General features: G+C 38.0%; 1 protein-coding gene across 1 annotated transcript in view; it reads left to right on the top strand.

Annotated features, from left to right (window-relative positions):
• Positions 1–24,412, top strand: part of FBXL13 (F-box and leucine rich repeat protein 13) — a 215,503-nt gene extending 191,091 nt beyond the window's left edge. The window contains exons 19-21 of the mRNA XM_065938466.1: positions 9,187–9,321; positions 14,537–14,700; positions 24,229–24,412. Coding sequence (XP_065794538.1) covers positions 9,187–9,321; positions 14,537–14,700; positions 24,229–24,412 — 483 coding nt within the window. The remainder of the gene's footprint in view (positions 1–9,186; positions 9,322–14,536; positions 14,701–24,228) is intronic.

Raw genomic sequence — 24,412 nt, 5'->3', positions numbered from 1 at the left:
CGTCAGAATCTCACTTTCCTACAATAGTATGAGTTTATGTTTCTTAAGCCTAAGTGGCTAATGTGTTTTTGATCTCTCTTTTATGCAGCATGCCTAGGCTCACTGCACCTCACCTGACATGAACTGAGCACCTGAAGCATGTCTCATAGGAGTTGTGATTCTTCTATGTTATGACTTCTAATAATCCTCTTTGTTAACTTCCAGTTAAATTATGTGCATGATATTCCTTCATCTCAAACCCTCCAGCATGTTGAAGGTGGTAAGGTGGTGTTCTCATGTCTTAATTGGCAGGCAGGATTGTTCTACAGCCTCTCTGGTTCCACTGATGACAGCCTTTTAAAAAGTCAGCATTTACATAGGGTATTACGTCTGCTAAGGGATCCTGGAGTACACATTTTCTCTCTACTTTCCAATAAACCTGAGAAATAGTTATTTTCATTCTCTTCTTAAAGATGAAGAAATCTGAAGTTAAGTAACTTGCCCAAGGTCATAGACACAACTTCAAATTCCTGGCCCTTCGTTTTTCTTCTAGACCAGTAACCTCCCTTGATTACATCATCTCTTATTCCATTATGCACCAAATTGGAGATCAAAGCATCAATCATGGTTGATGAACTCATTATTCAATAGAGATTTTTAAATGGAAGAGGTCACGGGAGGACACTGTGACTTTGTCCTTAAAGTTCCGAGTTGCCATTTTCTTGGGAAAGAAGGAGAAAAAATAAGAAGTCCAGTGACTGACTGTGCAAATAGAAACCCACCAACTCTTTAACACTGATTATTATAGCTGAAGTAATTTCCCTGCCCAAAGATCTTAATAGACATTTATCCAAAGAATAAATACAGATGACACATGAAAAGATGCTCAACATGACTAATAATTAGAGAAATGCAAATCAACCCTGCAATGAGGTACAACCTCATAGCTGTCAGAATGATCATCACTAAAAAAAATCTACAAATAACAAATGCTGGGGAAGGTATGGAGAAAGGGGAACCCTCCTACACTGCTGGTGGGAATGTAAATTAGTATAACTACTATGGAGACCATTATGGAGGTCACTTAGAAAACTGAAAAAAAGAACTACCATAATATCTAGCAATCCCACTTCCAGGTATACACACAGATAAAGCTATTAATTAAAAAAGATGCCTTTATTTTAAAGTCTATTTTATCTGATATGAGTATTGCAACTCCTGCTTTCTTTTGGTTTCTGTTTGAGTGAAATATTTTTTTCCAGTCCTTCACTTTCAGTCTGTATGTGTCCCTTGTTTTGAGATGGGTCTCCTGTACATACCATATATAGGGGTCTTGTTTTTTTAATCCATTCAGCCAGTCTTTGTCTTTTGGTTGGGACATTCAACCCATTTACATTTAAGGTAATTGTTGATAAGTATGATCCTGTTGCCATTTATTTCGTTGTTTTGGGTTCGAGTTTATACAGCCTTTCTGTGTTTCCTGTCTAGAGAAGATCCTTTAGCATTTGTTGAAGAGCTAGTTTGGTGGTGCTGAATTCTCTCAGCTTTTGCTTGTCTGTAAAGCTTTTGAATTCTCCTTCATATCTGAATGAGATCCTTGCTGGGTACAGTAATCTGGGTTGTAGGTTATTCTCTTTCATTACTTTAAGTATGTCCTGCCATTCCCTTTTGGCCTGAAGAGTTTCTATGGAAAGATCAGCTGTTATCCTTATCCTTATGGGAATCCCCTTGTGTGTTATTTGTTGTTTTTCCCTTGCTGCTTTTAATATTTGTTCTTTGTGTTTGATCTTTGTTAATTTGATTAATATGTGTCTTGGGGTGTTTCACCTTGGGTTTATCCTGTTTGGGACTCTCTGGGTTTCTTGGACTTGTGTGACTATTTCCTTCCCCATTTTAGGGGAAATTTTCAACTGAAGTAAAACTCTCACTGTTTGCAGATGACATGATTCTCTACATAGAAAACCCTAAAGACTCTACCAGAAAATTACTAGAGCTAATCAATGAATATAGTAAAGTTGCAGGGTATAAAATTAACACAGAGAAATCCCTTGCATTCTTATACACTAACAATGAGAAAACAGAAAGAGAAATTAAGGAAACAATACCATTCACCACTGCAACGAAAAGAATAAAATACTTAGGAATATATCTACCTAAAGAAACAAAAGACCTATATACAGAAAACTATAAAACACTGATGAAAGAAATCAAAGAGGACACAAACAGATGGAGAAATATACCGTGTTCGTGAATTGGAAGAACCAACATTGTGAAAATGAGTATACTACCCAAAGCAATCTATAGATTCAATGCAATCCCTATCAAGCTACCAATGGTATTTTTCACAGAACTAGAACAAATAACTTCACAATTTGTATGGAAATACAAAAAACCTCAAGTAGCCAAAGCAATCTTGAGAAAGAAGAATGGAACTGGAGAAACCAACCTGCCTGACTTCAGGCTCTACTACAAAGCCACAGTCATCAAGACAGTATGGTACTGGCACAAAGACAGAAACATAGATCAATGGAACAAAATAGAAAGCCCAGAGATTAATCCACGTACCTATGGACACCTTATCTTTGACAAGGGGGCAAGAATATACAATGGAGAAAAGACAACCTCTTTAACAAGTGCTGCTGGGAAAATTGGTCAACCACTTGTAAAAGAATGAAACTAGAACACTTTCTAGTACCATACACAAAAATAAACTCAAAATGGATTAAAGATCTAAATGTAAGACCAGAAACTATAAAACTCCTAGAGGAGAACACAGGCAAAACACTCTCTGACATAAATCACAGCAAGATTTATTTATTTATTTATCACAGCAAATCTATGACCCAACTCCCAGAATATTGGAAATAAAAGCAAAATTAAACAAATGGGACCTAATTAAACTTAAAAGCTTTTGCACAACAATGGAAACTATAAACAAGGTGAAAAGACAACCCTCAGAATGGGAGAACATAATAACAAATAAAGCAACAGACAAATAATTAATCTCAAAAATATACAAGCAACTCCTGCAGCTCAACTCCAGAAAAATAAATGACCCAATCAAAAAATGGGCCAAAGAACTAAACAGACATTTCTCCAAAGAAGACATACAGATGGCTAACAAACACATGAAAAGATGTTCAACATCACTCATTATTAGAGAAATGCAAATCAAAACCACAATGAGGTACCATTACACGCCAGTCAGAATGGCTGCTATCCAAAAGTCTACAAGCAATAAATGCTGCAGAGGGTGTGGAGAAAAGGGAACTCTCTTACACTGTTGGTGGGAATGCAAACTAGCACTGCCACTGTGGAGAACAGGGTGGAGATTCCTTAAAAAACTGGAAACAGAACTGCCATATGACCCAGCAATCCCACTGCTGGGCATACACACCGAGGAAACCAGAACTGAAAGAGACACGTATACCCCAATGTTCATCACAGCACTGTTTATAATAGCCAGGACATGGAAGCAGCCTATATGCCCACCAGCAGACGAACAGATAAGAAAGCTGTGGTACCTATACACAATGAAATATTACTTATCCATTAAAAACAATATATTTGAATCAGTTCTAATGATATGGGTAAAACTGGAGCCCATTATACACAGTGAAGTAAGCCAGAAAGATAATATATATACCAATACAGTATACTAATGCATATATATGGAATTTAGAAAGATGGTAACGATAACCCTATATGTAAGACAGAAAAAGAGTCACAGATGTATAGAACAGACTTTTGAACTCTGTGGGAGAAGGCGAGGGTGGGATGATCTGAGAGAACAGCATCGAAACATGTATATTATCAAGTGTGAAACAGATCGCCAGTCCAGGTTGGATGCAAGAGACAAGTGCTCGGGGCTGGTGCACTGGGATGACCCAGAGGGATGGGATGGGGAGGAAGGTGGGAAGGGGATTCAGGATGGGGAACACATGTAAATCCATGGCTGATTCATATCAATGTATGGCAAAAACCACTACAATATTGTAAAGTAATTAGCCTCCAACTAATATAAATGAAAAAAAAAAAACCAAAAAAATAAAAATTAAAAAAATTAAAAAGATGTATGTACCCTATGTTCATAGCAGCACTATTCACAATAGCCAAGACATGGAAACAAAGTAATGTCCACTGACAGATGAATAGACAAAGGAGATGTGGCACATATACGATGGAATACTGTTCAGCCATAAAAAGAATGAAATAATGCCATTTGTAGAAACATGGAGAGATTTTCATCCTAAGTGAAGCAAGTCAGAAAGAGAAAGACAAATACCATATGATATCACTTATATGTAGAATCTAAAATATGACACAAATGAAATTATCTATGAAACAGAAACAGAGTCACAGATACACAGAACAAACTTGTGTTTGCCAAAGGGGAGGGAGCTGGGAGAAGGAAGGACTGGGAGTCTGGGATTAGCAGATGTAAACTAATATACACAGGATGGATAAACAACAAGGTCCTACTGTACAGCACAGGAAACTACAGCTGATCTCCTGGGATAAACCATAATGAAAAAGAATACAAAAAATACTGCATATGTTGTATAATTGAGCTACTTTACAGCAGAAATGATCACAACACAACACAAACCAACCACACTTCATTTAAAAAATACTATTAATAATCATTTAAAGCAAAAAAAAAAAAAAAGAAAAAGAAAGCAATTTCCTCACCCCTCTGGTCCCATAGGGCTGCTGGAGTGTCAGGTAACTGGGCCACTTGATATCCTTTTCTTATTTTTTAAAAATGGAAAAAAATATTGGTTATATTTCAAGTCACAAAAAAATACCTAAATGACCTTTGGGTAGTCCAACCTTAGCTCATTTTTTTTTTTTAAGATGAAAATCTAGGATTTTCTTTCAATAGTCCTAATTTCAAATTATAACTCAGAGATACTTTGTTTTGATCTTTCTTGATCTTCCTTCCAATATGCATTTTCTTCCACTCACTCAACCTGTTTATAATTTTCTTACATTTGACATCATGTACTTGTCACATTTGATACTTTGAAAGTAATTCCCTTGTTTTTACCAAATACCTAGAGTTTGTACAGCCAGTATGTCATTAAGGTTTACTGACAACCAAAGGCATACCATTGAGTAGGTTTCTCCAGAGAAAGCATTTACTCTGGCAAGTAAACAAGATAATCTATTTCAGTGTGACAAGAAAATATTAGAATTTCTATTAAGATTTAGTTTTATCTCATATATTTTATTTCTATTTTTATATACTTTGTAATATATATTTGAATATCTATATAATTTACAAGTACATTTAATTTACATTTTTTGAAAGTATATGCTCAAAATATTTTTATTATGGTGTGATGATTTTAAAAATTTTGAAATCATAACCATAGAGAATCAGTAGGTACAAATAATATTACTAGCTATTATTTACTAACTGCTATGTTCCAGGCATTGTTCAATTCCTTTAATCATCTTAATTCACTTAATCCCCCTATCAACAACTATAAGTATGTGCCATAATACTATACCATTTTATTTCCACGCTGCAAGTGAGATTCAGACATTGAGAAGTTGGATAATTTATCTAGAGAGACAGAGCTTCTAAGTGGCAGGATTTGAAATTAGGCTAGTGGACCCCAAACTCTGTCCTCTTAACTACTCTTGTTCACTAACAGTTACTGAACAGAGTACCAGGTAGGACTGGGCTTAGTGGAATCTATGGGAGCTCATTCTCCTCACTCCTTTGATGACAGACATTTCCCCGTCTCTTCGGAAACTCTCATCTTGAACTTCATCTGTATACCAGATGTTGGGGCCACAAGATAATTTAGACATGGTCTCTGCCCTCAAGAAGCTACAGTCAATGCAGAAGATAAGACAGTTATATAAATAGCTATAATATAAGTGGAAAGTGAGAAGGACAAAAAATTTAAAGCTATAGAAATTATGGAGAGTCATTACTTCCAGAGTGAGGAACTGGGAAAAACTTCATGGAATAAAGTACATTTGAGGTGGTTTGAAGCTATGGCTTATTCCCTCAAATCACTATATAACTGACAAGAAATTTCATGGTGAAAGTATCTTTGGAAATATTTGTTTTGGGTCTTGGCCTTGCCCTTTCTCCCTTTCATAGTCCTCTCCATATTTAAAAACAGTAGGCTTCTCTAGAAGTGGTATGTATAATCCTCTAACGCTGAGCCCAAGCTAAGCCTAGTTTCCCTGGCAGGGAGAACGTGAATGCAGGGGAGGCATCTTATCAGTGGGGTGGTAGGGGTGGCGGTGGACACCTAGGCTCTGATAGTTTGGTTTTGGGGCCAGGCCCAGATTTCACAGCCCAGTGTGCCCAGGCAATCGCCACTCCTACCTGTGCTGATGCCTAATGGGGACAAAGCATTATAAGAGACTATAGTTTTGAATTCAGTTTATAACTTAGAATTGAGGAAGTTGTATTTCAACTAGCCCCAAATAGTCTTCATTATAGAAAATGGTTCATGATAGCAAAAGAATTCTCCATAATTATCAGTAGAAAACTCTATCCTACTCCCAGACATAAGTTTGTACCAGGATTAATCAGAACTTAATAAGGCAAATAGTCAAGAGATGGTTTTATGAGTATGCACCATGAGGTGAGCTTTTTTAAGACTGGGAGCTGACACCTTTTGAGGTAGCTTAAATTAGGATTTTGACAGAAGCACATTATTGTCACAATTCATAAATGTTAGTGAGATTCAGTCTCCTCCACATATCCAATTTAGGAATGTAGTCATTAAGCCCCCACACAGTGATTCAATTCATGACATACAGAGAAAAAAATTATTTAACTCACTAAGAGATTTGGAAGTTGTCTTAAAGTCTGCTGAGAAAGTGAAAGTGTTAGTCACTCAGTTGTGTCTGACTCTTTGTGACCCCATGAACTATAGCCCACCAGGCTCCTCTCTCCATGGAATTCTCCAGGCAAGAATACTGAAATGGGTAGCCATTTCCTTCTCAAGACTGCTAACCCATGGAAAAACTGGTTGATACATGGGATGAAAGTAAAACTTGATAATTTTTGCACTTTCTCTCCATTTTCATTATAAAAGATTTTTACTTTGAAGAAGCTCAGTCTAGCATTTTCCAAGATAAGAAAATCAACAGCATTGATATATGTGTGATTCTGAAGCACTGTAGCCAGAAGAGCATAAATCATCTTATGGGTAAGGGGGGGTATGGAATTTCATGAGTGATTATGCTAAAAAACATGCCTGCAGACTTAAGTACTTAATACAACTTACAGTCTCTAAAGGAAAATATGGATTGTAAGAGAGGAAAAGTTCTGACTTATTTTTTAGATCTGCACTGATTTATGTCAAACATAAAGCCCTGGACTCACCTTTGTGCCTCAGATTTTCCCTGAATGAGAATGCTACCACGAATGCATCATAGGCCTTGTTAATCATTTTTATAAGTTCTTCTTTAATTTAAAAATTCTGAGAAAGTTTAACTTCAAAGAATATCAAAGCTTTTAAAAAGGCTTAAAGCAGAACTGATTCAAGCAGTCCAAGACACTGACAGATGCTTCTGAAAAGAGTCTGCAGACACGCAGAGACTTGAATTTCCCTTTGAAGCTTGTTTCATCTTTTAATAAGTTTTTCTTATAGTTTAACTATTCTTTCTTGCTTTACATTTTCTCTGGTTCCTTGAACTCTATCCATTCTCTAAATAGAAAACAATGTTATCCTACCCCTTGCAACATAAGAATTCCTGTATTATTAAAACATAAGTCTTTATATCCTTGAAGATACTCACAGATTGAATAAGCAGCTAGTATTTATCGAGAACTTACTGTAGTCTAAATATGATGCTTATGAAAGGGATATAAGAAGCAAGCAGAGTTCCAGACAATACCTCTGAGAGACTAAATGCACTCTAACTGAAAGACTTGTTGAATGTGAGCTGAGTTTTAAGACCAATTCCAATCCTTTAAAGCTAGATTTCCCTAGTTGTGCCCTCTATGCTTGATTAGCTCCAATAACAGGGACCTCAATATCTCCTTACCAGCTGCCCCTTCCAATATCTGACCTCACTTAGTTGCTAGAGAAAACAAATCTCATGTAAACTGAGCTACAAAACAGAATGAGTCAAGCACTGGAAGTGCTGAATCAGTTAGTTGAAAAAGACAAGTTTTGTATGAGGTCAGACGAAAGTGGAATCACTGATGGTTACTGTGGTCAGAAAAAGATGATGATTTAGGGTAAAATAACCAATATCTTTTGGTTTTCTCCAAAGTACAACATAAACGTTCATCTTTATTATTACTGGTATCATATGCAAATTCCAGTAGTGATTAATATTTATTGAGTGCTTGTTGTTCAGTCACTAAGTCGTGTCTGAATCTTTGCGACGCCATGGAGTGCAGCATGCCAGGCTTCCCTGTCCTTCACTATCTCCCAGAATTTGCTTAAACTCATGTCCATTGAGTCAGTGATGCCATTTAACCATCTCATCCTCTGTCTCCTCCTGCCCTCAGTCTTTCCCAAGAACTAATCAATTTGTTAAACTGCCTCTCAAATGACACTATATATAAATTTCAATATAGGCTTTTTTTTTTCCTTTTTACTGAAAGTAGGAATGAAAATTAACAACAACCAAGATAAAGGGAAGAACTTTCAATGATTTCCAGCCTAAAAATTTTAGATGAACATTTTGGCATTCCAGAACAATGCTGGAGGGTAGATATTATTTTCCCTAACTTGAAGAAACTGAGGCTCAGAAAAATTAAGTGACTTGCTAAGGTTTCAAAGCTAATAAAGTGGTAGAATGAAATTAAAACTCAAGTCTGTCTGATTCCAGAAACTGTGTTTTTTCCATTATATTTTAATGTCAACCCCAGAGTGTTTGCCATCTAATTCTTATCTCCAGATTTCTTCTACTCACTGAACTGAATATAACTCTAATAATTACTAACCATATGGGTAAAATTCCATTAGTGATAGAAAACCAAATACTGTTAGCAGGAATTTGAGTATTACTGAACTGTTAAGTGGTGTCTGAGTATCTTTTGTTATAAGGAGATTTTGGACACAATGGCTCCTTTGTTTGCAACAAAATGTAACATATCTACATCTCAAGAGCTGAAATGCATACTAAATAAACTGCCAAGGGGTAAGATGGCATAAAATTTGAATAAAGACTAAGAAAAGAAAAAAAGAAAACCACTAACTTTGGAATTTCTTGCAGGTATTCTGCAAAGGCTCACTGACCTTGGAACATCTGGATGTCTCTTATTGCCCCCAACTATCAGATATAATTATTAAAGCATTGGCCATTTATTGTATTAATCTTACATCTCTCAGTATTGCTGGCTGTCCAAAGGTATGTGCAGGAGTTAGAGCTCAGACATGTCAGACTGAAGTACTGCCAAAGAACACAGGCAGGATAGCAATTAGGTGTTAGACTCATAATAGAGTTTTTCTTTGCCATATCTGAGGTATTCATCAAGAGTTCTCCTTCCCCAAACTGTAAATAGCTTTATGATTTCATTTGTGTAAAAGTAGTACCTGGAAAAAGTTAAAGACAATTCTCATACAAATATAAAAATGTGTCAAATATTTACTTAATTCACTAATGAGAGAACCAGCAAAATGATAAAGTCAGTTCACACAGCATTTGATCAAACTGAGTATTTATAGGAACTGAAGAAAGAATGTTGGAACATGATTGTTAGGTTAAATCCAAAATTTGTTAAAGTCCTACAAGGTAACAAATCAATAACCTTGGAGCTATAGTTTCTGCCAGAAATAATCTGCATCTCTCTTAGACAAAAATACAACAGGTAGAGTTTGAGCCCTAATCAATAATACATAGTATGTCCAAAAAAACGGCATAATTCCTTGTAGAATTTCTCAGTTGGACCGGTTAAAATCATGTTCCAGTAAACACTGAAAGGGTAGGCAACCATCTTTTGTCTTATTTTCAAGTGTTTGACAATTTTTCTTGACATCTGTCTTTGAAAGGAATATATACTCATTGCAAAATCTTTGGACTGCATACATTAAAAGTATGAAAGTAAAAATTCAAAGTCATACCACCATCCAGGACGTAACCACTGGCATTTTATACTTACTCCTCTAGAATTCTTTTCTTTTCTATGTACAGAGATTGTAGTTAAAGAAGGTTTGTCTTGCTTTTTAAACAACAGAGTCATACTTTCTAAAATACACTGTAACCTGCTTTCTTTTCTCTTAATATACTACGGATATTATCACCAGGTCAAGAAATAGAAGTCTCTGGTGCTGGATTAATAGGGCAGATTAAATACACCCTGATAATTTTGTTCCCTCTTGAAACACTACCAAAACTGCAGAAGAAGGGTGAGGACCCGCAATGATAGGGAAAACGGTAGGAGACAAAAGCAACAAAATTTTGGAAACCTGAAAATAGATGAATTAATTTAGCATACCAGAGACAACTTTGAATCCTAAACCAATAGTAGAGAAAGCTGGGGAAAGAATGGATTTACACCATAACCTTCAAACTTTGCAATACTGTATACTTCTGTAACTGGGTTAAGAGGATGGCTAAAATAAGGAAGACTGGGTTAAAAGTTCTTGAGAAGTAGGTACATCATTAGATCTCCTTTCCTATTCTATGCTTTCAGGCAACTGCCCCTCCTCATCCTCACCAGATTTGAGATATATTTCCTAGAGCCAGATTTCTCAACCATGGCATTACTGACATTTGGACAAGATCATTCTTTACAGTAGGGGATTGTTTCGTGCACTGTAGGATGTTTAACTGCATCCTTGCCCTCTATCCAGTACATGTCAGTAGCACCTAGCCCCCCCATACCTCCAGTCATAACAATAATAAATGTCTCCAGATATTGTTGAACGTCCTCTGATGGAGGTAGGGAGTAAAATCTCTCTACTATCCGCTCTACAGATAATAAAACAGAAGGTTGCCAGGCTGGGAGACATCATGTAAAACTGAGAACTTGGATACAAAAGTGAAAATGGGAATTAAGTGACTAAATGCTTAATGCAGAGATACTCAGCACTTTTCCAACACAGCATCCAGAATTTGGCTGCCAGATCTTTCCCTCTAGGCAGGAAGCTGGAATCCTTTTTTCTGGGGACTCTGACTAGTCCAAGACGAAACACTGAAAAATACTGACATTTGTGGATTTTCCAACAAATAACTCATTTAGCCCATTGAAGCTGAAAGAAGAGAAGACCCATATTATGCACTCAGACCTTCTATTCAGCTTTTGTTGTTGTTTTTGTTTAGTCGCTAAGTCATGTCCAACTCTTTTACGACACCATTATTTGTAGCCCACCAGGCTCCTCTATCCATGGGATTTCCCAGGCAAAAACACTGGAGTGGGTTGTCATTTCCTTTCCCAGGGGATCTTCCCGACCCAGCGATCAAACCTGTATCTCCTGCATTGCAGGTGGATTCTTTACAGCTGAGCCTCTAGGGAAGTCCACTCAGTTTTTAGCTCTCCACTATCAATCATGAGCAGACAGTCAAAGACATGAGGCCACACTTAGGAGAAAAGCGTCTAAAGGAGAAGATAAAGACCAAAACAAATTAACAGAAAAATCTCAGAGGAAGTAAAATACTCAAACGGAAGAAAATTAAAATATCTCTTAAAAAATCCTCAGAAATTGCAAAGTTACTAACAATTTTGTCCTCTTCTGTTGCACACATTAAAGTATCACCTGAACTTTCAAGACTCCTTGAATTCTAACTGGTCTAAAAATTCAGCTCCTCAGTTGTTCAGTCTAGGTAGTGAGTAGGTTAAGAGAGTGATGCTAGAACCTCCTGATTTCTCTATCATTAACCATCCCACAATAAGGGGGAGGCAGTGGTGGGAAAGCTATTGTCAATCATGACAAAATTGATCTAGAAAATTTACAATAAAATTCTTCTTTGTTCAACAGCCTTTAGAACTAGGGAAACCAGATGTCTTTCTGGTCAGCATCATCTAGTTCTAGAAGCAAGCTGCGGCAAGGTATTCAGGCCAGCAGTGACCATGAACCCTCTGCAGCTTGGGCAGTCACAGCTCGCCGGGCCCTTGCTTCCACTGCACACGGACACATAGACACATGGGTAACACATGGCTCACTGGGAACTGCCCTGTCTCTAAAGAAAGCACAGATGTTGACTGGGCTTTTAAAAGGCTCCACTAATAAGGGAGGGAAATAGGAGAATGAGAAAAGGAAAGACTCTAAAGAGAACAGGAACTGAGGCAGAGGATTTGTGTTTGTTTTGTTTTTGTAAGGAAAAACTGACAGAGTTCCTTCTACAAAATGTGCAGTGGACATTGTCTTACAGCCCAGAAACTAAGGAGGATTAAACAAATAACATTTTATAAAATGCATCACACTACACTGAAGATCTAGACTGAGAAAAAGCAAGGAGAATAGATTATTTCAGAATCTCAATGTAAAGGAAAAGCATTGAGCTTTACCATCTATGCAGGTGAAATGAATATTCTGATTCAGAAGATGTAATGACCATAATATGAACACTCCCCACAGCCTCAGAAACCATAAGGCTGTGATCCTGTCTGATATATTTAAGTTCCATTGTTTCTGATGAGCCATAATACACTTCAGTGTCTGGCTTATCATTCTAGGCTACATTTCCCAAAAATCCATGAATTAACCTTGAATGGACATCTTATACACCTCCTGGAAGGTTCCTACAACCAGCTCACCTCCAAGGTTAGTGAGTAGTACTATGACCTCATCCTACCCGGCACTAAAATGGGAATAACATAATCTCTGCTCAATAGGACTGAGATCAAGACCTTGTATCTGGGAGTTAAGAATGTGGCCAGTCACCTCGACCTCGTTTCCAGCTCCCATAAGTTCCAAAAACATCACCTCAGTCACTGAACACTTGGGATTCTGATCTACAGGAAATGCTGGGCTCCTTTTCAGTTCCTCCAGTATCAAAAAAACCTAGTACTCTGAGCTCTAATTCTCTGGGATTTTTCCATCATCTCATTGTCTTTTCTCTTCTCTACAATTCATTAGGGCAGGCTAACTCCTGCTCCCAATGATATCATATCCTCAGAGACCCATAGAGTGTGGCAGGAATGTCTGAAAGCATTTATGTGAGAATCAGCTGCAATGTTAAACCTTGGTCCTGAGCATGTTCTGGAAACAGGGCATACTTAGACAATGACATCTATCTTTCCAAACATAAAAAGTATACATTTCAAATTAAAGGGGGTTTCTGCATAATTCTCTCAATTTTATGTAAAAAACAAGAGCTTAGCCTCATGGCATGTTTTTTAGAATGTTCAAACATTTAAAGTAAATTAAATCCAGTTGGAAAAAAATTCCTTTGAGGAGAGTAATCTAGTTGATTCTGCAGCAAGTCTCACAGTTCAACTATAAATTCAAATGCTAGACCTTGAGGAAGTGAAGCAATCTAAGAAGTGGAGTTGAATTACTTCTACAGAACATCTGTGCAAACCCTCAAGATGTTGGAAACCTTAGCAGAAATTCTCAGTGTGAGATTCACGTAGTCTCTGTGGCTTCTGCTCTTCTTTCCTCTGCTGCCTACAAACATCTCTCTCACCTACTAGTCCCTTTCCAGAACCAATTATTCCATACACAAACCATCAGAGATGTCCAGATCCCTTCTTATAGCAAGTTGATTCTGTTTGTAGGTTAATATATATATATTATATATATATATATATAAATTCATGTAACACATATATTACAGTTTTGTAACATGTGGAGTTATTAAACTTATGCTTCTCAAATTGATGTTGCCTTAGATTCGATTTCAAATTTAAAGCCAAATGCTGTTATAGTAGAATTTCATAAGTTGCTCATACCAGTGTGACAAGTATTACTAGGAAAATTTTGATGAAGTTTTCCATCCCAAACAGGTAACTAAAATAAAAATAACAGCAAGATCACAAATTCTATTAGTACCACTTGAAAGAGAACTTTTACTGTTCTGGAAACAGACTAAGTCACTGACCTGATAACAGCAAGGGTTCCGACTTATATTTGTTATGGATTGAGTATTTATGTCATTCCAAAATTCACATGTTGAAACTCTCATCCCTGTTGCGACAGTATTAGGAGGTGAGGCTCTGGGGAGGTAACTAGGGTTTAGATTGAGGTCACGAGGGTAGCACCCCCATGATGGAATTAGTGTCCTTAAAGAATAGGAAGAAACTAGAGCTCCCTTCGGGCTTCCCTGGTGGTTCAGATGGTAAAGAATCTGCCTGTAATGCAGGAGACCTGGGTTTAATCCCTGGGTTGGGAAAATCTCCTGGAAAAGGAAATGCCAACCCACCCCCGTATTCTACCATGTACAGTTACAGCAAGAAGGTAGCCATCTACAAATCAGAAGAGGACCCTCACCAGACACTGAGCCTGTGGGCAATTTGATCTTGGACTTCTCAGTTTCTAGAACTCTAAGAGATAAATGTATGCTAGTTAAACCAACTAGTCTGTGGTATTTTGTTATAATAGCCCAAACTGACCAATATACTAGTCTTCCTTGGGATGCAGTTGCTTGAAATAATCAGTAGTTACTTTGGCTCTATGTACAGATTACTGACTCAGCCATGGAGATGTTATCAGCAAAATGCCATTACCTGCACGTTTTGGATGTTTCTGGCTGTATCCTGCTTACTGACCAAATGCTTGAGAACCTTGAAATGGGCTGCCGACAACTCCGGATCCTAAAGATGCAGTACTGCAGACTTATTTCCAAGTAAGTATATACCTGAGTATGAAAAGTTTTGAGAACTACTTCCTGAGAAAACAGATTATGTCACCACAGCATTCATAATACAATACATAGTGGATTTCAGAGTTAGGAAGTTTTTATTTTTCACTTAACTGAAGCCAATATATTGAGCTGACCTCTAAAATGGTCTTTGTGGTTTTATATTCCTTTTCCAGTAGCCCTTCTACTCCTAGTGCTTCCCTTTCCTTGACTGTGCAGCTGCCCAAAGCCCTAACTCTGCTCCTCAAGGAATAATCACTAGCTCTTCCTCTCCTTCCTTCTCAAAATAATACCACTCAGTTAATCTCCCATGTGGGTTAAGAAAATCATCAGACATAGCAGTAGTGGTGTTAGTCACTGAGTTGTGTCTGACTCTTTGTGATCCCACAGACTGTAGCCCACCAGGTTCCTCTGTCCATGGGAATTCTCCAGGCAAGAATACTGGAGTGGGTTGCCATGCCCTTCTCCAGAGGATCTTCCCGACCCAGGGCTTGAACCCGGGTCTCCTGCATTGCAGGCAGATTCTTTACTGTTTGAGCTAGCTCACAATTAGGTACAAATTACTAACAGTTATCCTAAGAGTCCCATCTCCCCCAAAGCTATTTGTTTTATATTTGTTATTTTACTAAGATCGAGAGCTCAGAGTAAGGTATTCTGATAACTGCTACAGGCCAAATGCCTATTTCCTCAATTTACAAAATGCTTCCAATGAAATAACAGCTGGGTAAATAAGAAATCTATAAAGGTAGAAGGTATCAGGTGTTACCCTATAATTTTTAGATAGAAAGCAGTGTTTTGCTTTGTTGTTAATTTTTTTTTTCTATTGACTGGAAATAAAAACACGGAAGTACTTTAACTGACCTGATGAAGTAACCCGTGGAGTGTTCATACGAGAATTCTTGACCAGTCCCTGAAGGTCAGGTTCTTTTCTGAAAGTTGGAAAAATGAACACTAAGAATTAATATTATCAAGGTACAAAGTACATAATGTATTCTAAGCATGTAGATTTCACAGAAGAACTTTCTTAATTAAACAGCCCTGGCAAGAGCTGAACCATGAGATCTGTTCACTTGATAACTGAGGAAGAAAATGATTTCTGATCTAAGGATATGTGTGCTAAAATGAAATGAAAAAACAAAAACAAAGCTATTACTTATAGAATAAGCACTCCCACTGGGCCTAGACTTGCCAGGGGAGAAGAGAGCCAACTGAAAATGGATCAGAAAAAAGAGGGCAGGTTCTTGAAAATTGTTGAAGAAGAATAGAGACTCAACCTTTCTTGATAGGTCTGTTTGAATATTATTAACTCAGAGTATTACACCATGAAATAAGGTCCTAGGAGTTTCTGTTGACCTTGTGATATCATAAAACAGCCAAGATGTCACCTTTGGGTAATGACATGATGATAGACAATGGATAATGTATTACACAAAGGAGTTTAGCTTTTAGTCTTTTGATTATATTTTGCCAATCATTATTTTGGGGAGGTAATAAACTTCTGAAATGTAGGATGTTAAGTAAATGAGTGGAAGACTTAGCTAGGGTCCTTGTGAACCTAAACATGGTTACCCATTCCTCGTGCAAGGTCCATAGATTGAAAAAAAAAATGCAAAGAAAATAAACAAGTAAGATTTTACTACTAGCTGGGGTTGGCCCCCCAAACCGATGCAAAACTCTAGTTAACTAGCTGAATCTATGGAAAATTCCTTTACCCAATCCAGGACAGTTAAAGGCCTATTTTGTTTTCTACCACCAGGCCTGGCTGTCCCTATCAGCCAGGAGCAGACAGAGACTGGCCCTCATGCTTAAAGGGGAGCCAGCTTGTCTGCCCATCTTATTGTCTAAAGAGGCCAAACCATCTTAGTTTCCCTTATAGCTCCACTCCTGCTAAGATCCAGTAACAAAGAGGCCTAGAATTTTCTGATTCTATCCTTGTCTAGCAGTGGAGAGGGCTGTCCCACAGCATGGTGGCCAGGTTAGTAAGGCTCCAGGAGCATATGTCTTGACGTCCAGCTTCCAGGAGAGGATGCTACTTGTCAGTCAAGGAGGTCCCAAGATACTTGGGTTTCAAAATTTTGATTACAGAAATGGTAAGGTCTGGCCTCATTTCGCTGTTTGGGCTCAGATCTAAAGACTAGAGCATTTTCTTCTTCACTTAGACTCATGAGATCCTTTGGCGGAGCTGGAAATGCTGCAGAGTATGTGAACCCTTGAAGACACAAGCTCATGATGGTATCTAATCCCTTACCTATGTCCGGTCTAAAAAAAAGCAGTTGTTTCCTCTTGCTCCCTCAACAGCGAGAGCTTTGTTTCATCTGGGTGAAATGAAACATCTGGAAATTAGGATGGAGGAGATTTTTCTTGGGAACAGGTTTCGTGACTTTGAATCACAAAGCAAAATATTCCCACACATCTGACTCCATTTGAACATATGAATGTATGAAATCATATAAAATCTAGTTATAGACCTCAGAAGAAATTGTCCTATATACAAATTCCTCCATACTCAATGGAATCTGAAAATATTTCACTAGCTTTACAAATCAAAGAGGTCTATTCAGCCCACCCTTTCTGAACCAGGGAAGTAGTAAACTTTTGGTCAATGAGCAAATTATCTATAGCTCTTTTGCAGGAGAGCTTCCAGCAAGAGATATTATGTCATTCTACAACTTCAGAGCCTGAAGGGATCCCAGGAAATGATTCCAGACGTCTACATAATAAGTGAATGAAAGTCACTCAGTTATGTTTGACTCTGCAACCTCGTGGACTGTAGCCCACAAGGAGTGGGTTGCCATTCCATTCCTGGGAGATTTCCTGATCTAGGGATCGAACCCAGGTCTCCTGAATTACAGGCAGATTCATTACTGTCTGAGCCACCGGGGAAGCCCATAAGAGATACAATTCTCCTTTAATTCAAGCAGAAATTCTTAATAACTGAGATTTTAAATATGACAAGAAAATCTAGCTGTCTACATTTGAAGCAGTTGTATTCAACAAGTCTTTCAACTTATAGACCTCTGTGAGGAAAGCAAGATAGGCAAAGGAAAAAATGAAAAGCATAATGGAAAGCCAGAGAAAGACCCAAACGATGGTCTCCACAATCCAGGAGGGTCTGAGCCATAAAGAAGCAGAAGAGCCATTAAGTCTATAACTGGCAAAGAGAAAAAGAACCCTTCTGATATTGTTGGGGTCTGGAATCCAAAATTTTAAACATTAGAGAGATTAGCAGAGAAAATCTAGATGGTTGTCAGAGATTTGAACAGCAGTACAGAAATTATTTGAAGACCTTATTTAGCAGTTGTTGGCAGTGTAAATTATCACCTAAACACTGTAAGAGATCTGCATTGTTAGAAAATCTTAATAAATTCAGAGTTCTCTCCAGCTCATGGGAATGTCTTTGTGGAAAGACCTTTGAAATCTGGACCTACTGAATTTTATTACTAATATGAACAAATAATATTATGTAACCATTATTATTTGCCATGTACTGTGCTAAATCCTATGACCTAATACTCACAAATACTCTATTACCATAAAAATGAATAAGGAAACTATCTTAAACAGGTTAAATAACATGCCTAAAGTCATACAAATAAAAGAGCCATACTTTGTACCTAGGTCTGATCATTGCTACGCTGCTCTTTTGTCTTTAGATTAGTGATATTCAAGCTTTCCTAAAGGCCTAACACTTTGACTGTGTGGATCACAATAAACTGTAGAAAATTCTGAAAGAGATGGGAATACCAGAGCACCTGACCCACCTCTTGAGAAACCTGTATGCAGGTCAGGAAGCAACCGTTAGAACTGGACATGGAACAACAGACTGGTTCCAAATAGGAAAAGGAGTACATCAAGGCTGTATATTGTCACCCTGCTTATTTAACTTATATTCAGAGTACATCACGAGAAATGCTGGGCTGGAGGAAGCACAAGCTGGAATCAAGATTGCCAGGAGAAATATCAATAACCTCAGATATGTAGATGACACCACCCTTATGGCAGAAAGTGAAGAGGAACTAAAAAGCCTCTTGATGAAAGTAAAAGAGGAGAGTGAAAAAGTTGGCTTAAAGCTTAACATTCAGAAACTAAGATCATGGCATCTGGTCCCATCACCTCATGGGAAATAGATGGGGAGACAGTGGAAACAGTGTCAGACTTTATTTTTTTGGGCTCCAAAATCACTGCGGATGGTGACTGCAGCCATGAAATTAAAAGATGCTTACTCCTTGGAAGGACAGTTATGACCAACTTAGACAGCATATTAAAAAGCAGAGACATTACTTTGCCAACAAAGGTCCGCCTGGTCAAGGCTATGGTTTTTCCAGTTGTCATGTATGGGCTATAAAGAAAGCTGAGCGCCAAAGAATTGATGCTTTTGAACTGTGGTGTTGGAGAAGACTCTTGAGAGTCTTTTGGACTGCAAGGAGATCCAACCAGTCCATCCTAAAGGAAATCAGTCTTGGGTGTTCATTGGAAGGACTGATGTTGAGGCTGAAACTTCAATATTTTGGCCACCTGATGAGAAGAGTTGACTCATTTGAAAAGACCCTGATGTTGGGAAAGATTAAGGCAGGAGGAGAAGGGGACGACAGAGGATGAGATGGTTAGATGGCATCACCGATTCAATGGACATGAGTTTGAGTAAACTCCGGGAGTTGGTGATGGACAGGGAGGCCTGGCGTGCTGCGGTTCTTGGGGTCGCAAAGAGTCAGACATGACTGTGACTGAATTGAACCTTTAATCCCTTTTAATTTATGAAAAACAAAAGTCATTTACAAACTAAACCCTCTAATGTAATACAACTGTTTGTGGCATATCATATTTGAAAATCTTTGTTCTATTCTGATCCAAAGAAACCTCTCTCACCAGGTTAAATGTGTAATGACTAACCATTGCAGTAGACCACTTCAGTTTTCAAATCATTTCTTACCAGGTGTTGGTATTGCTCAGGCCAAGCCTGAGTAGAAGGTACTCAAAGGATTCCATATGCACTTGAAGGAACTTAGAACACACAGTGATTCCTATGTAGGCATTTTCTTTTCAATACTTCCCAGCTCCCATATAGATTAGAGCATCAAGTTATTAAAAAGAAAGAGGGGGCGTTTGAGACAAACAGGCAGACAAACATGTTTCTAGCAGGAGCATTCAGTTTCTACATTTTCAAGTTTCCTGATACTTTTCAAAAGTTCTTATGTGCAAATACAAAGCTACACAGAATGTTGTGAAAAGTAACTCTGAAACTCACTGGCGGTCACCATGCTGGTCCGTTCTCTTGGTTAGGTCCTGTGTTTTAGGAGTCAGTCAATGCAAGGATGACAGAAGTCCTAGTAAGGTGGTGAGGGCAGCTAGTTTACAGTCTAAAGATTTTCTAAAGGGTGGAGAGGAAGCAAACTAGGAAATAGTCTACACTAGTATTCAAACTCTAAAACTAATGCCAAATTTGCCCTAAACAGATTCAGATTTTTCAGTTTTCCCCAGGACCATGCTTGCTGGTAAAATATATAGGACTAAGTTAGCCCTAGAGACATTCTAGACTTGAGGAAGCCTTAACCTCCTGGCATTTGTGACTGGGGGAAGAGGGGTCTCAGACCTGATCCTTTGTTCCTCTCTTGTCGGATCACCTTCAATGGCCAGGAGACCTTCTTATGTTTAGTTTTAGTGAAGCTGACTGTGAGTAAAAGGCAGAGCAGTGCTTATCACTAAGAGCTAAAGTAGAGGCAGTGTGGAATTGCAGATCTAAGAAATGTTTGTACCACTGTGTACTTCATCTATGGCCAGGGCTCAATACGCAGCTTTTTTTTTTTTTCTTTCCAATTATTTTTATTAGTTGGAGACTAATTACTTTACAATATTGTAGTGGTTTTTGCCATACATTGACATGAATCAGCCATGGATTTACATGTGTTCCCCATCCTCAACCCCCCTCCCACCTCCCTCCCCATCCCATCCCTCTGGGTCTTCCCAGTGCACCAGCCCCGAGCACTTGTCTCATGCATCCAACCTGGACTCGTGGCAATCTGTTTCACACTTGATAATATACATGATAATATACATGATAATATACATGCTGTTCTCTCATATCATCCCACCCTCACCTTCTCCCATAGAGTCCAAAAGTCTGTGGTATACATCTGCGTCTCTTTTTCTGTCTTGTATATAGAGTCATCGTTACCATGTTTCTAAATTCCATATAATATGCAACTTTTTTTGCTAACTTTTTATATCACATTACCTACCATCTATCTTACTGGGTCTTATGAGTCATTTGAGGAACTCTATTACCCAGTATTTATGTATCCCCAAACTTAATATTGGAGAAGGGAATGGCAAGTCACTCCAGTATTCTTTCCTGGAAAATTCCACAGACATAGGAGCCTGGCAGGCTCTAGTCCACAGGGTTGCAAAGAGTAAGACACGACTTAGCGACTGAACAAACTTAGCATTAAGAGTACTTATCCTCTTACCAGTTAACTAGAATTCTCAAAAACTCTTGTTCTTCTGAGGCCAAAGGTTATAAATAATTTTCTCAAGTATTTACAGATCTTTTACTCCTAAACATGTCCTTTTCCAGTAGGTCAAGACCTTCTTGCCTAAACTCAGTAGTACTGTTATCATCAGTGGCATTAAATCATTATCAAGAACTGTGAAATACAGTATGTGTGTCCAGCGCTCTGCTGTTAGGATGTTGGAAACAGCAACTTAAACCAAACCAAACTAGATCAAAAACCAGCAGAAGATAAGATAGCTAAAGGGCTCCTGAGTAAACTACTAAAGTCTCTTGATTTTGCTATTACTACTGTATTTCAGGAGATGCAAAGAAATGTAATATGCCCGTAAATACCTTCTTAAAGGAAAGAAAAATAACAAAGTCTAAAATTATAAAAAGTTAATACTATGAAACTATGTACTGGAAAGAAACTAATTCTATGGTCAACTTCCTATGAAAGTTTAGAGGAGGAAACAGTTGGGTTGGAGTCTTAAAAGACAGGCAAAGTTTAGACAGGCAGAGACAGGCTGAAGGCTAACAACAGATCTCTGTTGCCCAGGATAGTGCTTTAACCACTTACCCATGCTTCTGAGTCCCCCAGCATTTGGTATTGTATTGTGGCAGGTTTTTGAGGTTAAAAAAAAAAAAATCTCACAGGAAACACTTTAAAAAACATGGCAATTTTTTCAACTACATAGAATTTAAAAGGGAGAAAAATCTTCAGAAGAAAACAGAGAAAGCTAAAGATATCTATTATTTTTGCATGATACTATTCTACTTAGACGACATACAAAGATTATATAAGAAATTTAAAACATAGAATCACATTTCTTAAAAAAGATTGAAAAATTAGCAGAATGCAAAACTTTATATTGATATTGGGCTATAAACTTCTCTTCAAATTTTAGAATAAATATTTCTCTAAAGAGAAGACATCTGTTTGCTAAGTTTTAACGCACAGGGATTCATGGCTCAGAACTAGAAATTAGTATAACAACTGCTTTTCCTTAAATTGTTCTTTAAACTTTTGTAAGTTTTATGAGTGCAAGTATAGTAGCCAAAAAGCGATGTGGTAAGAAACAGAACTGGCAATGCTTTGGCTGTCTCTCTGCTGAGTTTGCTTACAATTATTTTAAACTACCTAAGGTCTGACTGAAGTGAAACGGTATTTTAAAAACGGTATTTTATCTTAGCTTTTTTGTAAATTTCATAGCCATACCAGAACTCATATGGCCATTGAACACAAACTTAAGTTAAAGTATATGACACCAGCTTCCGTATCAATGACCCAGTTTCCAAACTTTTGTAATTAATAGCTGAATGTAATAAACAGTAATAGCAAGCAAAGAATCCCCCACACGGGCAAATGTTGTTACTTATCTCTGTTCCTACAGAAGCTGCCAGTTACTTATTTCCTTTCTAGTGCTGATCTCACCATTCAAACCAGCTTCCCAGGAAAATCCTTCTATCCTGGAAATGACATTATTTCCAAGTTAGATATACTTTTTTTCTGATGTTGAAATATTGTGCTTTATAGGACATATATATTTGGTCATTCAGAGGACCAAAATTTATCTTTTATATATATTTGGTCTTCCTCCATGGTTTCCGGCTCACAGTTCCCAAAATCTTTGGAATTTCCTGAGTGATAAGAGCAATGGAAGAATCTTTTATTATAGTATTTGGTCTCTTATCTTAGTTTCTGAAACTGATTCAGAGCCACAAGGTGAAATATGGGTGTCTTGTTATTCATAACAAGTCCCCTTCTACTACAACTGAGTTTATGTTAAGGAGGTGACTTCTGGAAAGCACTTAAGGATGAGGGCTGGTTGCCAAGGGAATCAACCATGAATAGAGGAGTGAAACATTTTCAGGAAGATTTCAAAAATCACCCTCTGATTTTTGGGGAGAAGTGAGGGACTGGAGGTTGACTCACCCAATGGCCAGTGATTTAATCAATCATGCCTACATAATGAAGCCTCCATAAAAACCCAAAAGGAATGGGCTGAAGATCTTCCAGTTTGTTGAATGCATAGATTTGGGGCAAGTGGTATGCCTGTAGAGAGCAAGGAAGATCGGCATCCTTTCCCCATATCTTGCCCCATGCAGCTCTGATACCTGGTTGTTCTTGAGTAATATCCTTTAATCAACCAGTGATTCAGTAAGTAAATGTCTCTGTTTTATGTGAGCAGCAGTAGGTGGTAGATCAGAAGCCCAGGTAACAACCTGGACTTGAGATTGACATTGGGAAGGTTTTCCATGGGTCTGAGCCCTTAACTTGCAGAATCTAATGCTATGCCTGGATATATAGTGTCAGAATTGGGCTGAATTATAGGATGGTCAGCTGATATCTTGGAACTGTTTGGTGGTGTGGGGAACACCACCACCCAATATTGAAACTGGGATCCCAAAAAACTTTCTGATGATTTCTTTGCTTCCTTCTTTCTAAGAAACACATATTTTTAATCATTTTGGTCATGGACACCTTTGAGACGTTAATGAAAGTCACAAAATCTCTCCTCAAAAAAAAAAAAGTGCATAGTAGATACAAAACTGCATGAATTTTCAAGGAATCCCTGGGCCCTCTCTGAAGTTCATCCACATACCCAACAGGGATCTGTGGACTCTAGGTTAGGAGCTCCTGCTCTGGTGCACAGCTAACTTTCACAGGTTGCCTAGTTAGGATACTCCTATCAAAGAAACTCGAATAACAAGCAGAGAGCTCACTTAAGAGTGCTAGCTACAGAATGCCCTCAGTTTTCCCACGCCTTGGCCATGCTATTTCCTTACCTATTTCAGTACCTGTTAATCTTTGACCTGACTGAACCAGAGAACTACTGAGTCACTGAAGCTTTGGGATCCTGATTATCAGCACAATTTACCCACACCCTCCCCTCAGGAAGGCAAAAGAGATGTGAATTCACGTTGTGACAGTAAGTTCTTTAACTCCAAATGTGGTCTAATTTGAAAATTCTGCACTAGCAATTACTTTTTCAACTAGCTAATGCTCATCACTGTTATTACAGGGAGGCAGCTATGAGAATGTCATCTATAGTTCAGCACCAGGAATATAGCGCTTCTGACCCTCCACTTTGGTTTGGCTATGATTCTGAAGGCAAATCTCGTACAGAGCAACAAAATACATCACTTAAAGATTCAGAATTGACCACAAAAGAGTCAACATACAGTAGTGAAGAGGAAGCAGTATGA

Source organism: Muntiacus reevesi, chromosome 6 (assembly GCF_963930625.1).
Source record: "Muntiacus reevesi chromosome 6, mMunRee1.1, whole genome shotgun sequence".
Lineage (NCBI taxonomy): Eukaryota > Metazoa > Chordata > Mammalia > Artiodactyla > Cervidae > Muntiacus > Muntiacus reevesi.
Note: the sequence above shows the minus strand (reverse complement) of the source record. Positions and strands in the feature narration are given on the sequence as shown.